At 46.1% G+C, this 14267-nt stretch overlaps 1 protein-coding gene across 1 annotated transcript in view; it reads right to left on the bottom strand.

The window, feature by feature from the left end:
* KCNIP4 (potassium voltage-gated channel interacting protein 4) overlaps window positions 1-14267 on the bottom strand; it is a 900135-nt gene that overhangs the window by 358226 nt on the left and 527642 nt on the right. Inside the window, exon 4 of the mRNA XM_069631886.1 lies at window positions 8351-8458. Within this exon, the coding sequence (XP_069487987.1) occupies window positions 8351-8458 (108 nt within the window). The remainder of the gene's footprint in view (window positions 1-8350; window positions 8459-14267) is intronic.

Here is a 14267-nt window from a genome sequence, read left to right as displayed (position 1 = left end):
TTGAGCGAGCTTTTCCAAGCCTTACCATCAAACCTTGCACTCGAAGTGCCCTCAAGTGTTTTTTCAAAGCAGTTTTCTGAGAGTTAAGGACTTAATTGAAGTTGTAAACCTGCTACTGGTGTAATAGAAATGTCTTACCAGGTCTGCTTCCAGCCAATCTATTGATAAGCACTATATATTTCCTTCCCTGAAGTCCTGTTAAAAACAAGCACTGGCAAAGCCAACAGTTTTGGCATGTGCATAAGTATTAGGCATTTGCCACTGATATTAGATGCCCAGGTACTGGCACCATTTTGCACTATCAATGTCCAGTTACCAGTACGCCTGTGCCTAGTAAGTGCCTTTCCCATGCCTACACAAAAGCCCAAACTGTTGGCATTGGCAGTGCTTGTTTTTACGTGTATGCTAAGGGATGCTATGTCAGGTGACACTATGCCATGGTATACATTCAGGGTCTGTTCCTCGATTTTTAAAGACAACAGGCTGCATCATGAGTAAAGCCCATCGTCCTGAGCTTAAGAAGTTAATGGACAAGAAACGGTCTTTGAAACTAAATGGAGGTCACCATGTCCAGGGCATCTTGCGAGGCTTTGATGCACACCATTGTGAAATGATGACTAAAAACAGATGTTCACGAGGTTGAATGTATTAAAAACCTAGAGGGCTTTTTAACGGACTCTCATATTATCCAATGTTTGGTGTGAAATATTTAAACATCCCTGGCTTTTAGACTCATAAAAAAGGTACATTTAAAAAATGTTTGCCCTTTTTTAATGCATGTTTGATTGAATTATAGAGTTTCTGTGTATGTGTGTGCTTGGAGCAAAGGCACGATTCGAGGGCACTGTGAGTGACATGATGCCAAACTGGAGGCAAGGCGGGCATATATTGAGATGAACTGCAGGCTTTGATTTGGGCAATAGACGCATACAATCTGGGCAGAAATGCCATATATTGTTGAGGCAGGTCTCATGTTTTCGTTGGGCCCTGCCAGCATGAACATCCGTTTTACAGTGGCAATGCTGACATGCATTTTGAAACCAACCTCATCACTTTCTTTGAACATAAAAAGCGTGACAGTAGGTCAGAGCTTATGATCTGATTTGGGGAGAACATGCATGGAAACAGTGCTGGCTTTTCCTCCATCGGATCTCGGTGAGTGTGCCCAGAGCCTTGCTGCCTATTTTCCACCTTCTTGGTGCCATTCTGCGGTCCCCGTGCCCCCAGGTATCCCTCTTGCCGCCTCCTCGCTCCCCACACCCATTTCCTGATTCCCGCCCTCTGCCGCCTCCAGCTCCCGCCCACCCCACTCCCATTGGTCAACTAAGGCTGCCTACGAGAGTCTATCGACTCGTACCTTCTCACCGGCTCCTTTCCTCCATTGGAGCTCCGTGAGTGTGCCCAGAGCCTTGCTGCCTATTGTCCTCCTTCTTGGTGCCATTCTGCGGTCCCCGTGCCCCCCAGGTATCCCCCTTGCCGCCTCCTCGCTCCCGGCTCCCATTTCCTGATTCCCACCCTCTGCCGCCTCCAGCTCCCGCCCACCCCGCTCCCATTGGTCAACTAAGGCTGCCTACGAGAGTATCGACTCGTACCTCCTCACAGGCTCCTTTCCTCCATCGGAGCTCGGTGAGTGTGCCCAGAGCCTTGGTGTTATCCACCTCCTTGGTGCCATTCTGCGGTCCCCGTGCCTCCCAGGTACCCCCCTTGCCGCCTCCTCGCTCCCCGTTCCCATTTCCCGATTCCCGCCCTCTGCCGCCTCCAGCTCCCGCCCACCCCGCTCCCATTGGTCAACTAAGGCTGCCTACGAGAGTCTATCGACTCGTACCTCCTCAATGGCTCCTTTCCTCCATCGGAGCTCGGTGAGTGTGCCCAGAGCCTTGCTGCCTATTTTCCACCTTCTTGGTGCCATTCTGCGGTCCCTGTGCCCCCCTGGTATCCCCTTTGCCACCTCCTTGCTCCCCGCACCCATTTCCTGATTCCCGCCCTCTGCCGCCTCCAGCTCCCGCCTAACCCGCTCCCATTGGTATATCCCCCCGACACGCCTCTGGTGAGTGCACATCCTTTTGCGCCCATCTCTGTGGTCCCCGCTAGCCTAACCTCACATCCTCTGCGCCCCCTCCACCCGACCTTGCTCCTTGATTCCCGTTCTCTCCCCGCTTCCTGGTTTCAACAACCCGCCTCCCAGCCCGCCCACAAACCACTGATTGGCCGCTTGGTCGTGTCCCATCAACCATTACCGACCTTCCGGCAGCCCCTTGGCTAAGGACCTCGAGGCAAAGGACGGCTCCCACAGTGACGGCTCCAGGTCGTATCTGCAGGAGAAGCAAGAAGCCAACAACAAGTAAGTGTGGCAAGGGCGGGGCCAGAAGCAACTACTTCAGGCCATACTACCCTACCACTCATCTAACAAAGCATCACTACCGTAAATTCATTATAATTGCATTCATAAACTCTGTCCTTTACATGTGAAAGTTGTACCCAATTGCATTTAGAAGCTGTGAGCTATAGCCTCTATGAGGAAAGCTGCATCTAGAAGTGTGCCCAATTGCATTTAGAAGTGTACCCAACTGCATTTAGAAGTTGTGCCTAATAGCCTCTCTGAGAAAAGTTGCATTTAGAAGTGTCCCCATTAGCATTTAGAAGTGTACCCAATTGCATTTTAGAAGCTGTGACCAATAGCCTCTCTGGGGAAAGCTGCATTTAGAAGTGTGCCCAATTGCATTTAAAAGCTGTGGCCAATAGCCTCTCTGAGAAAAGTGCATTTAGAAGTGTCCCCAAGTGCATTTAGAAGCTGTGACCAATAGCCTCTCTGAGAAAAGCTGCATTTAGAAGTGTGCCCAATTGCATTTAGAAGCTGTGACCAATAGCCTCTCTGAGAAAAGTGCATTTAGAAGTGTGCCCAATTGCATTTAGAAGCTGTGACCAACAGCCTCTCTGAGAAAGTTACATTTAGAAGTGTTCCCAATTGCATTTAAAAGTGTACCCAATTGCATTTAAAAGTTGTGACCAATAGACTCTCTGAGAAAAGTTGCATTAAGAAGTATCCCCAATTGCATTTAGAAGCTGTGACCAATAGCCTCTCTGAGAAAAGTTGCATTTAGAAGTTGTGTCTAATAGCCTCTCTGAGAAAGATTGCATCTAGAAGTGTGCCCAATTGCATTTAGAAGTATACCCAACTGCATTTAGAAGTGTACCCAATTGCATTTAGAAGTTGTGACCAATAGTCTCTCTGAGAAAAGTTGCATTTAGAAGTATCCCCAATTGCATTTAGAATCTGTGACCAATAGCCTCTCTGGGAAAAGCTGCATCTAGAAGTGTGCCCAATTGTATTTAGAAGTGTGCCCAATTGTATTTAGAAGTGTACCCAATTGCATTTAGAAGGGTACCCAATTGCATTTAGAAGTTGTGACCAATAGTCTCTCTGAGAAAAGTTGCATTTAGAAGTGTCCCCATTTGCATTTAGAAGCTGTGACCAATAGCCTCTCTGAGAAAAGTTGCATTTAGAAGTTGTGTCTAATAGCCTCTCTGAGAAAGACTGCATCTAGAAGTGTGCCCAATTGCATTTAGAAGTATACCCAATTGCATTTAGAAGTTGTGACCAATAGTCTCTCTGAGAAAAGTTGCATTAAGAAGTGTCCCCAATTGCATTTTAGAAGCTGTGACCAATAGCCTCTCTGAGAAAAGTTGCATTTAGAAGTGTCCCCAAGTGCATTTAAAAGTTGTGACCAATAGCCTCTCTGAGAAAAGTTGCATTTAGTAGTTGTGCCTAATAGCCTCTCTGAGAAAAACTGCATCTAGAAGTGTGCCCAATTACATTTAGAAGTGTACCCAATTGCATTTAGAAGCTGTGACCAATAGCCTCTCTGAGAAAAGCTGCATTTAGAAGTGTGCCCAATTGCATTTAGAAGCTGTGACCAATAGCCTCTCTGAGAAAAGTTGCATTTATAAGTTGTGTCTAATAGTCTCTCTGAGAAAAGCTGCATTTAGAAGTGTGCCCAATTGCATTTAGAAGCTGTGACCAACAGCCTCTCTGAAGAAAAGTTGCATTTGAAGTGTCCCCAATTGCATTTAGAAGCTGTGACCAATAGCCTCTCTGAGTAAGCTGCATTTAGAAGTTGTGACCAATAGCCTCTCTGAGAAAGTTGCATTCAGAAGTGTGCCCAATTGCATTTAGAAGTGTACCCAATTGCATTTAGAAGATGTGACCAATAGCTTCTCTGAGAAAGTTGCATTCAGAAGTGTGCCCAATAGCCTCTCTCTGAAAATTGCATGTAGAGGTGTGCCCAATAGCTTCTCTGTGAATTTAGAAGTATGACCAATAGCCTCTCTCTGAAAGTTGCATCTAGAAGTTTGCCAATATCCTCTCTGTGAAAGTTGCATTTTGAAGTGTGCCCAATAGCCTGTCTGTGGAAAGTTGCATTTAGAAGTGTGCCCATTGGCCTCTCTGTGAAAGTTGCATTTAGAAGCGTGCCCAATAACGTGTCAGTGGAAGGTTACGTTTACTCTATAGCCTCTCTGTGAAAATTGCATTTAGAATTGTGCCTAATAGACTCTCTGCAAATTTAGAAGTGCGCTCAACAGCCTCCCTGTCAGAGTTGAATTAGAAGTGTGCCCAATAGCCTCTCTGAGAAAGTTGCATTTAGAAGTGTGCCCAATAGCTTCTCTATAAATTTAAAAGTGGGCCCAACAGCCTATCGGTGATAGTTGAATTTCGAAGTGTACCCAACAACCTCTCTGTGAAAGTCACATTTAGAAATGTGCCCAATGACTTCTCTGTGAAATCTGAAATGTTACCAATAGCCAGTCTGGAAAGTTGAATTTAGAAATGCGCCTAATAGCCTGTCTGTGAAAAGTTGCATGAAAATGTGCCCATCAGCCTCGCCGTCAACTTAGAAAGTGTTCCCAATAGCCTTTCTGTGGAAAGGTACATTTAGAGTGCGACCACAATAGCCTCTCTATGAAAATTGCAATAGTGTAATGACTATGGAGAGCGGATGACTGTGAGGAGTGGATGAGTGTGGGGAGCGGATGAGTGTAGAGGGCGGATGAGTGTGTGGAGCGGATGAGTGTGGGGAATGGATGAGTACGTAGAGCTGAGGGGTACGTAGGGCGGACGAGTACGTAGAGCGGACGAGTGTGTGGAGCGGAATGAGTGTGTGGAGCGGATTGAGTGTGTGGAGCGGATTGAGTGTGTGGTGCAGATGAGTGTGTGGAGCAGATAAATACGTAGAGCGGATGAGTGTGTTGAACAGACGAGTACGTAGAGCGGACGAGTACGTAAAGCGGACAAGTACGTAGAGCGGACAAGTACGTAGAGCGGACGAGTGTGTGGAGCGGATGAATAGGTGGACCGGATGAATGTATGGAAAGGATGCGTCCGTGGAGCAGATGAGTGTGGGGAGCGGATGAGTGTGTGGTGCTGATGAGTGTGTGGAGCGGGTGGGTATGTGGAGCGGATACATTGATAGAACGGATGAGTGTGTGGAGCGGATGAATGTGTGGAGCGGATGAGTTTGCCGAGCGGATGAGTGTGTGGTGCGGATGAGTGTGTGGAGTAGATGAGTATGTGGAGCAGATAAATACGTAGAGCGGATGAGTGTGTGGAACGGAAGAGTACGTAGTACTCATCCGGACAAGTAGTATGTCAAGCGGACGAGTAGAATGTTGAGCCGATGAGTGTGTAGACCGGATGAGTGTGAGCACATGCGTATGGAATACATGAATGCATGCGTGGGGCACACTGGAGATTGAGGGTAGACTAGAGCATGCAAGGTCGGCTAGAGTGCATGACTGTGTCGAGCAGACAGGAATGTGTAGGGCAATCTTGACCGCCTATAATGAAAAAAAAAAATGCATTGAACGGACCTGATCGGATAGAATTGCATGACGTACATAATATGCTTTGGAATGCAGAGAACATTTGAAAGAACATATATCATACCACACCCCACGCTTACTCTCTTTTTTACACCACCATTCAACTAGAACACAGAGATACTATGACACCAATCGGTATAACCGTTCTCATATCAACATATCCTGCTCACTCCCCATCACTCTAAGTAAACACTGCTGGTTTCACACCCCCCAGCCAGGCGTTCTCCTCAGGCTTAACGCAGCCACACTCGACCTGGATAAATCCTGCCAGTGCGAACACATACTCCTGATCTCTGAACCACCACACCTACCGCTAAGAAGCAGCTACCACACGAATTCCGCACCAGCTGCACACATACCTGGTGCGCACACGCACCTTTGGACTCTCGCTACTCTCTCTACTGACCAAAACTTCGGTTCCCAAGGGCGTTCAACCTACCAGCGCCTTCAGACCATACCAATGGTATATAAGGCGCTATATAAATGCAAAATAACAATAACAATAACAACAATATTGTTAACAGAGGCCTCGTGGGTTATCTTTGGGGACGGTCAGTATCAACATGTGGTTCACAATGCTCCTGTGCAATGTTGGTGACCTGGCATCTACTGGGTGTTTCATGTGTTGCTTTGAGGGACTAAGTGTACATTCTACAATTTTTCTACAAGTTTTGCTGTGAAATGCATGATTAAAACACATTATTTAAAAACATTTCAAAAGGAGTGAGCCGATAAACCTTACTAGATTAGTTCAGTTGTGCTCATTCAGGCTGAATCAGGGAAACCTTTACACCCCTCCATTTTGCAAATTCACCAGCTGCAACTGCTCGAGACTGTAGTGATACTGGGGCATGACATCTTGAAAACCAAGAAGGTGGCTGGTTAGGTGCTGCTCCCATCTACACATTGGGAGAACCTGATTCCCTCAAATAAAGTAACAGGGCTTTTTCCATAGTTCACCCCTCTCTCTCTTAAACACACAGACACACACACATGCACAAATACACACTAGATGCTCCTCTGGTTGCCAACATACAATGCCAATCATCAAGCAAAATATAAAAATAGCAATGACGAGCAAGCATTAATAAACTCTCCTTTTAAAGTATTTCCTGGCCTTAGTTCATACATTTGAACATCTTCCTTTGCTATATGATAATGAAGTGATCGATGATAACTCTTAGTCATAACGCTGTCATGTTACAGCAGAGGATTGAGAATAGGTGACCGGGATCTGCGCCAGTGTGCTTGCTGTTTACACGACTCATGATGGCGGCGTCTTACCAGCTGTACTCATTATAGACTCTGTGTAATTTATATAAGGAGAGTGTGCAAACCATTGCCCCATTTTACAGTAACTTTTGAAGTGCCACAACTATAAACGTATGTGTTACCAAAAGAAGACATTATGGGCCTTACGAGAATGGAGGCTATTAGCTCCATGGCCTCCTCCGTTCCGGGCTCCATTACCGGGTTCCTGCAATGGGGACTTACCGTGTTACTCCGAGATAGGAGGACCCGGTAAGTCCTCCATGCAGGAACCCATCCGCATTCCCATTTGAGCCCCCATAGGTCGATGGGAAGCTCGTAATCGGTGCTCCCGGATAGAAGGGGGTCGGTCCCGTACCGCCCCCCTTCGATCCAGGAGCGCCAGGGTTATAATGAAGCCCTATGTATACAGACCAGAGATCTTTGTACAGTTTAACAATATATTTTTTTTCGCATTGTGAATGTGCTTTTCCTTTCAAGCGTACACATATTGAGGAGTCTGCAGGGGGTTGCATGGGGTTTTGGTTTTGAGAAGCTAGCCTGCCCAAAACATTAAGACTTTTTAGCAGGACCTTTGTCTTGCTACAGATGAGTGTGACTTCCAAAATATTGTGCCTATGTACTCTTTTACTGCAATGAAACGCTGAGAAATAGCTACAAAGTACATGCAGCACTATTTCCTGACCCATCCTCCCCCATCATCTTGTGTCCGCACGCCTTCCTTCTCCCAGGTGCTCTAAAGTGGCTTCCTCTGTGCATGGCACCATGACACTCAACATAGCACCAACATAAATAAATAAATAAATAAATAAATAAATAAATACATGAGATGTCAAGATTCTGGGAATGCAGTCATTGATGAATGAACGCCCCAAGGAAACATTCGTTGCCGAGTCTGAAACGATGGACCTTTCTCCCCTCTCACATCCTGAACACATACGTCAGTCACTTTGTTTAGCTAATTCACTCTTGTTAATACTCTACTTGTCTCAAAAGAGCATGCATTGTCAATTTAACACTGAATAAAGAAGTATTTGTTTGAGAGGAGTTCATTCCTGTTTAAATGCCCAGGGCCTATTTTTAAAAAAATACCAATCATCCAAGGTCAAATTGCCTTTCCCAGATTATAGGTTTCTGTTTTACAATTTGGTAACAGTAACACAAAGATACATTATTTTAAAACACATGTTAAAGCGAATCTTACCTCTTTAGTTATATATCCATCTTTATTTATATCGTACAAATTGAAGGCCCAGTTGAGTTTTTCATGTGCGGTCCCTCGAAGCAAAACAGAAAGACCCATAACAAACTCCTGTGAAGAAATATGCTTATTTAATTAATTATGTCTTGATTTCCACTTGCTTTGCTGTTTATTCTGTCCTGGCCGTTTTAGTAGGAGAAGAAGGGGGCCTGATTCACATTAATACGTATGTTATATAGACAACCACATTGGTTTGGAAGCGGCACAGTTGTATTCATTATTTCAGTATCATTTCTGCAAGTAAACATGTTTGTACATTTCTGCATAATTTGTCCTTCACAGAGTGGCTCATTGCCTCTGTGTATTGGAATGATCACTGCCCAGCGTGAGTACGTATAGGGACGAGTGGTGGCTTCTTAGTGTTCACCCCCTATGACTCCTAAAGCGCTGTGTTGCTTCCCGAAGCTAGGTCCGTAATAGCCTCCATACTCAGCACCACAATACTACAAAAACAGCAGTGATCTCAATCATAAAGTTGAACCAGGCACAGCATGACATATACCTCCACCTTAGAATAGTGCGGTAAGTACCAAATAAAAGAAGTATCCAGAAGTTTGTGTGCCTTCCTATGGATAACATACTTCCACCTTTCTCCACCAAGCCCCTTTACAGCAGACTGGCACACAGGAACTGGACACGTTCAACCAGCAACCATGAACACCAAAGAATTTCCATATGCTTCTCCCATTGTCCCGCTAATGACCCTATGTCCTTTTTCTAACAGAGCCGCACACAGCAAGACCACCAATAGTGGCAGAAGGGTGCTATATGAGAGCACTAACATTACCTCGCATCACTGTACATGGAAATAATTTAGCCATCAGAAGCTATCCCCTAAATTTAATATACTGTAAACCTCATCTCCAACCCCCCTCGATCACTCATATGGACAGACCACGCAGCCATCTTCTTCTTGCTTCTGACCCCTTTCCCTCCGCCCCCCTAAAATAACACAAAACCGTCCACCTGCTTCCCACTGTGGAACAAGGCCATAGTAACTCCGGACTTGGCAGACTCCCTGCTTTACTCCCTTCCAAATCTGCCAGTGCAAGGAAGTATGCTCTCTATCAGCCATTTTGACCTATGGCTCTCCAACGCCCACAGACCTCTCACCCCCTCCAGATCGGCCTCACACAGACAAGGCCCTTCACTTAGATGGTTCGTCCCCTTCTCTCAAAACCCTCAAAACACTTAACCATACCCTAGAATGCAGATGGCGGGCCGACCCACCTCCTCATAATAGAGCTGCTTACACCAGTCAGATCCATGTCTACAAGGCAGAAATCCAGAAAGCTAAAAAATCCTTCGACTGGAACAGAATTTCTAATGCCCGAAACAGCAGCAAGGAACTCCACAAGATCATCTCTGAATTCAAGAATCCTCAATGCACTTCCCACCCTCTCTAACACCCAAGCACTCAGTGATGCCCTCTTGGGACATTTCTACAATGTTTCTGTAGAAAGAAACCACAAAATTGGTGCAAAACTAGAAGCCCTCCTGCTCGATCACTTGAAGCCCATCTGAGCCCACCAACCCTCACAACTCCTGCCCTATCTTCTCCTCTTTCTCTCCCATCTTTCAACCCAAATTCCTGAAGCTTCTTGCTAGCAGTCGCTCGTCGGAATCCCCGAGAGATCCATGCCTTGCCACCCTTCACAAGTTGTTTTTTCAACCTGTGCAGGCGGCATCGCAAGAGCTATCATTAACTTTCCCTCACCACAGCAGTCTTCAAGAGATCGCACATCAAACCCATCCTCAAAAGACCCTCCTTTTACCCCTTTCATTTCAGTCAACTACAGACCCAACTACTTCTTAGCCAAACTTATTGATCAAATGGCCTACTTCCAGCTTTGCCTCTTCTCCAGATCCATCCTCCTCCTCGACCCCGCCCAGACCATCTTCAGACCCCTCAGCAGAACTGAATCGTCCATAGTTTCCATCTGGTATGACCTCAAAAACACAGCAGACTCAGAAGGCTGTGCCACACTTATCCTTCTCAACCTCTTGGCGGCTTTTGAAACCTTCAAACACAGCATCCTCACTGACAGACGTCACTCGCTCGGCATTAGGGATGCAGCACTAAGGTGGATTTCCTCACTCTTCGCTAACAGATCACAAATCATCCTCCTTCCTCCCTTCACCTCGTCACCAATGGGGTCCAACAGGGCGCCCCCCTATTTCCCTAATCTTCAACTTTTAGCTATGTCCCTGCCTTTATTCGCTCACATATCCTAACCTGCTACAACTACTCAGACGACACCCAGACCATCTTCATCTTCAAGATCCCTAAGACCTCTTTCAACCTACATCCCTGCCTCGCTTCTTGCCTCACAGACATTTACCACTGACTGACAGCTAACCACCTCCTCATCCCTGGAAAAAATGATATCATGATCTGCAGGAAGACGGCTCTCGACCCCCAACCCACTCCTTGGCAATCCTCCTAGGCCCTCCCCCCCGATGCATCCAACGTAGTAAAGAACCATGGACGCTGATCTGACACATTCAGACCAAATTAACTCTATGTCTAAATCTTAGTATCTACACCTCCGCATCCTCAGACGCATCTTCCCTTAACTCGCTTTCTCTCACAGAGTCACTGCAATCATGGCTATCGTCCTTTCCCGCCTAGATCCTGCAGAATCCCTTTACCTGGGTGCCCCTGCTGCTCAACTCAGAAATCTCTAACCGGTCCAAAACACTGCAGTTATGCTGATCCTGACCCTCAGCCCCAAAGAGCACGTCAAACCCACCCTCTGTGTCCTCCACTGGCTCCCTGTTGTATGACGGCCCACTTTTGAAGCCATGTGCATCACCCACCACACAGGCCAGAATACCTCCAACAGAAACTCACCTGTCACCAACCCAACAGAAACCTGTGATCAGGCACGACACTCCTCCTTGTGATCCCTTCCTTCAAATCGATAAGAATAGGGGGATCCTCCTTTTCTGTCCAAGCCTCCTCAATCTGGAACACGATTCACCTTAGTGTCCAATGTATAGAGGATCGCCTTGCCTTCAGGTGGGCCCTCAAGACCTGGCTTTTCCCCCCTGCATCCTCACAAACCCGTGCCACATTTTGGGCTACTTAACCGCCTCTCAGGTAGGCCGAGGCTGCAATGAACCCACCATAAAAACCAACCATGAAAGGTACCGAGTGATGGAGAGAATATATTCTAGTAGCCCCCAAGACATAATCCATACTACATCTATGAAACCAAGAAACCAGCTAGAACACATGTATGTATCACACTCCATGCCTATAGAAGACAGTCAATGGCAAGGCGACCCACCCACACGCTTCTGCTATCATACACTATTTTTAAGTCACATCGCACATAACTTCTGCTATAAGAATCAGCTATTCCCATGACAAAAATGTGGTCTCGCTGGAAACATAATAAGTATCCTGCACTCGCATACTCTCCAGACTACCTCACAGCACCCATTGACATGACAGCTTGATATGGGCAGCTAGCAGGGCCTTGGCCACCTCTACCAAACTTTGGATTGGCTAAAATGTACACACGCATTCTGAACACCTCCGACAAGTTTCCCATACCTTGGCCTACGGTCCCCTGAGGGCATTCACCTGCAGTGCTTTGAGTCCATACCAATAGGAAAAGGTGCTATACATATGACAAATAACATTACAATTTACATCACTGTGGTCATGATTTAAACCGCATAACTAACTCCCTTAATCGCACTATACATCATTAGGCTACAGACAGTAGAGCTATTCCTTAAATCAAAGATATTGTGTGGGCCATGCTGAAGCTTTGCACAGTAGAGCCATCCCCATATACATCACATGTCTTGCACTGTACATGGTCAGTCTATAGAAAGCAGAACTATTTCCCCAAATTGTATATACCTTACCATACATGCTAAAGCGTTAGAGAGCACGACTTTGCTCCTAAATCAGATGTCCTGCACTGTACCTAGTCAGGCACCAGATAACAGGGCTAGCCCTCTAAATTGACATACCGTACTGTACATGCTTGAGATTTAGACAGTAGAGCTAACCCCTAAATCATAGGCCCTGCACTGTACATGGTCAGGCTTTAGAGATCAGATCTTTACTCCATATTTTGCCCTATTGTGTTTCAAAACTAGGTATAACTACGTAACCCAATAACCTCATATTTCAAACACCATGGCAACACAAATGGATATAGAAAAACCGTTCCCCTACTCTAAACAATTAAAAACTCTACATCTCTCGAAGCAACTGGCCAACCTCACCAACCAACCAAATATCCCAGCAAGTTAATCAATGAAGGCCTCCCATCTGGAAACAAAATGCTTTTGGTGTACAGATCAATACCCACCCAGGAAACAACTAATGTTGCTCCGGGTTCTATAAGCACCAATAGTTAAGCATAGCTACTTATTTTTTCCTGCTTGCTTCCTAACCAACCCTCCCCACTTTCCCTTCCAGATCCACCAGCACACCTGGAGACCATGCAAATGGAGGTGGTGCTTGATATAAATCCCAATAATATAACATAACATAACATAACATAACATAGCAATCAAGGTTCTATACAAATAAGACTTTAATTAACCTAAATGGATAAACTATTAAAAATACTAGCAATGAAAAATGTCGGGCTCCACCAGGGGGTGCAGGCATAAAGGAAGCCTAATGAACTTACTCCTCAGATCTCTCCTCCCAAACCTCTGTAATTGCCGCCCCCGTGATTGCCCATAACATACCCATGTTATCTGAGAACAGCTAGAGTGGTCTGAGAGACTGGTGGGGCCTCGGGGTGGTTGGGGGCTGGGGGCACCCTTCCTGTGGCCTTGGATGTGTCACTGTGGCCTGGTGCTGAGGAGCGGCACAGTGAACAGTAATGTCCCATGTGTGAGTGGAGCCCCTGTGGTTTTCTGTGCACTGAGGGAGATTTGGTGCACTGCATGGAAAGAAGAGGATTTGTGACCTTTGGGGCCTGCATGGCCTAAATAGTATAATCTCTACGCCCACTCCCCAGCAGATGGAGGGTGCAGAAGGTAATCCGTGGACATTGCCTCACGGAGGGAGGTGGTGGTACACCGAATCGGGCTACCTGCTAAGGTAGTGGCTTGGGTGGTCCCTTTTGAAAAACACAAGGAGGATAAAGTCCATTCTCGGCTAACAGCCCATTTATGAGCAGATAGGGTGGACGGTGGATCTTCAGAATGAAAAATGAAGATGGTGCAACCATTACCCATAAATGTTTTTATTCTGAGGATGGGAAAGGAATGAGTGAAGAGATGAGGGTTTTGTGCACACTCAACGCCACCCTACCCTGATGTTGGGTGAAGCTGAGGGTTTGGATTCCTCAATTACCCAACCTGAAATCTTGAATGTGATAAAAAAAGACAGACAGCACTGGGAACAGAAGTGTCACAATTGCTTTCTACAAGGCGTATGTGGACACCCGTAACCCCTTTCTTAAATTACATGACTCAATTTTAAAAGGGGTGGGTCCAGTCTTTTGTGAATGCCATGATTGTATACATTTCAAAAGAGAGTGGAGTTAAGGGCCCAGGTGGCTCATATAGGACTGTGCACTTATTAAGTACAAATGCTAAAATCCTTTCCGGCTCATTGGCAGCCAGACTGTACCTATTTCTGACACATAAAGACCAATTGGGGTGGACAACATAAGGAAAACACTTGATCTGATGGCCTCACTTTCCGCTGGCCAGTATTGCTCTCACTTGATGCAGAGAAAGCACTTGACCTGATCAGCTGGCAGTTCATGTTCTCAGTGCTTCTCAGGTCACATATTGGACAGTGTTGGATTTGGGGAGTGAGGGCGCTATATGTATGTCTGAGGGTGGTGATTGTGGTAAATGGGATAGCCTTAGG

This window comes from Ambystoma mexicanum, chromosome 6q (assembly GCF_040938575.1).
Source record: "Ambystoma mexicanum isolate Mex_15411 chromosome 6q, UKY_AmexF1_1, whole genome shotgun sequence".
Taxonomy (NCBI): domain Eukaryota; kingdom Metazoa; phylum Chordata; class Amphibia; order Caudata; family Ambystomatidae; genus Ambystoma; species Ambystoma mexicanum.
The sequence above is the reverse complement of the archived record's forward strand: the minus strand, read 5'-3'. Positions and strand labels throughout refer to the sequence as shown.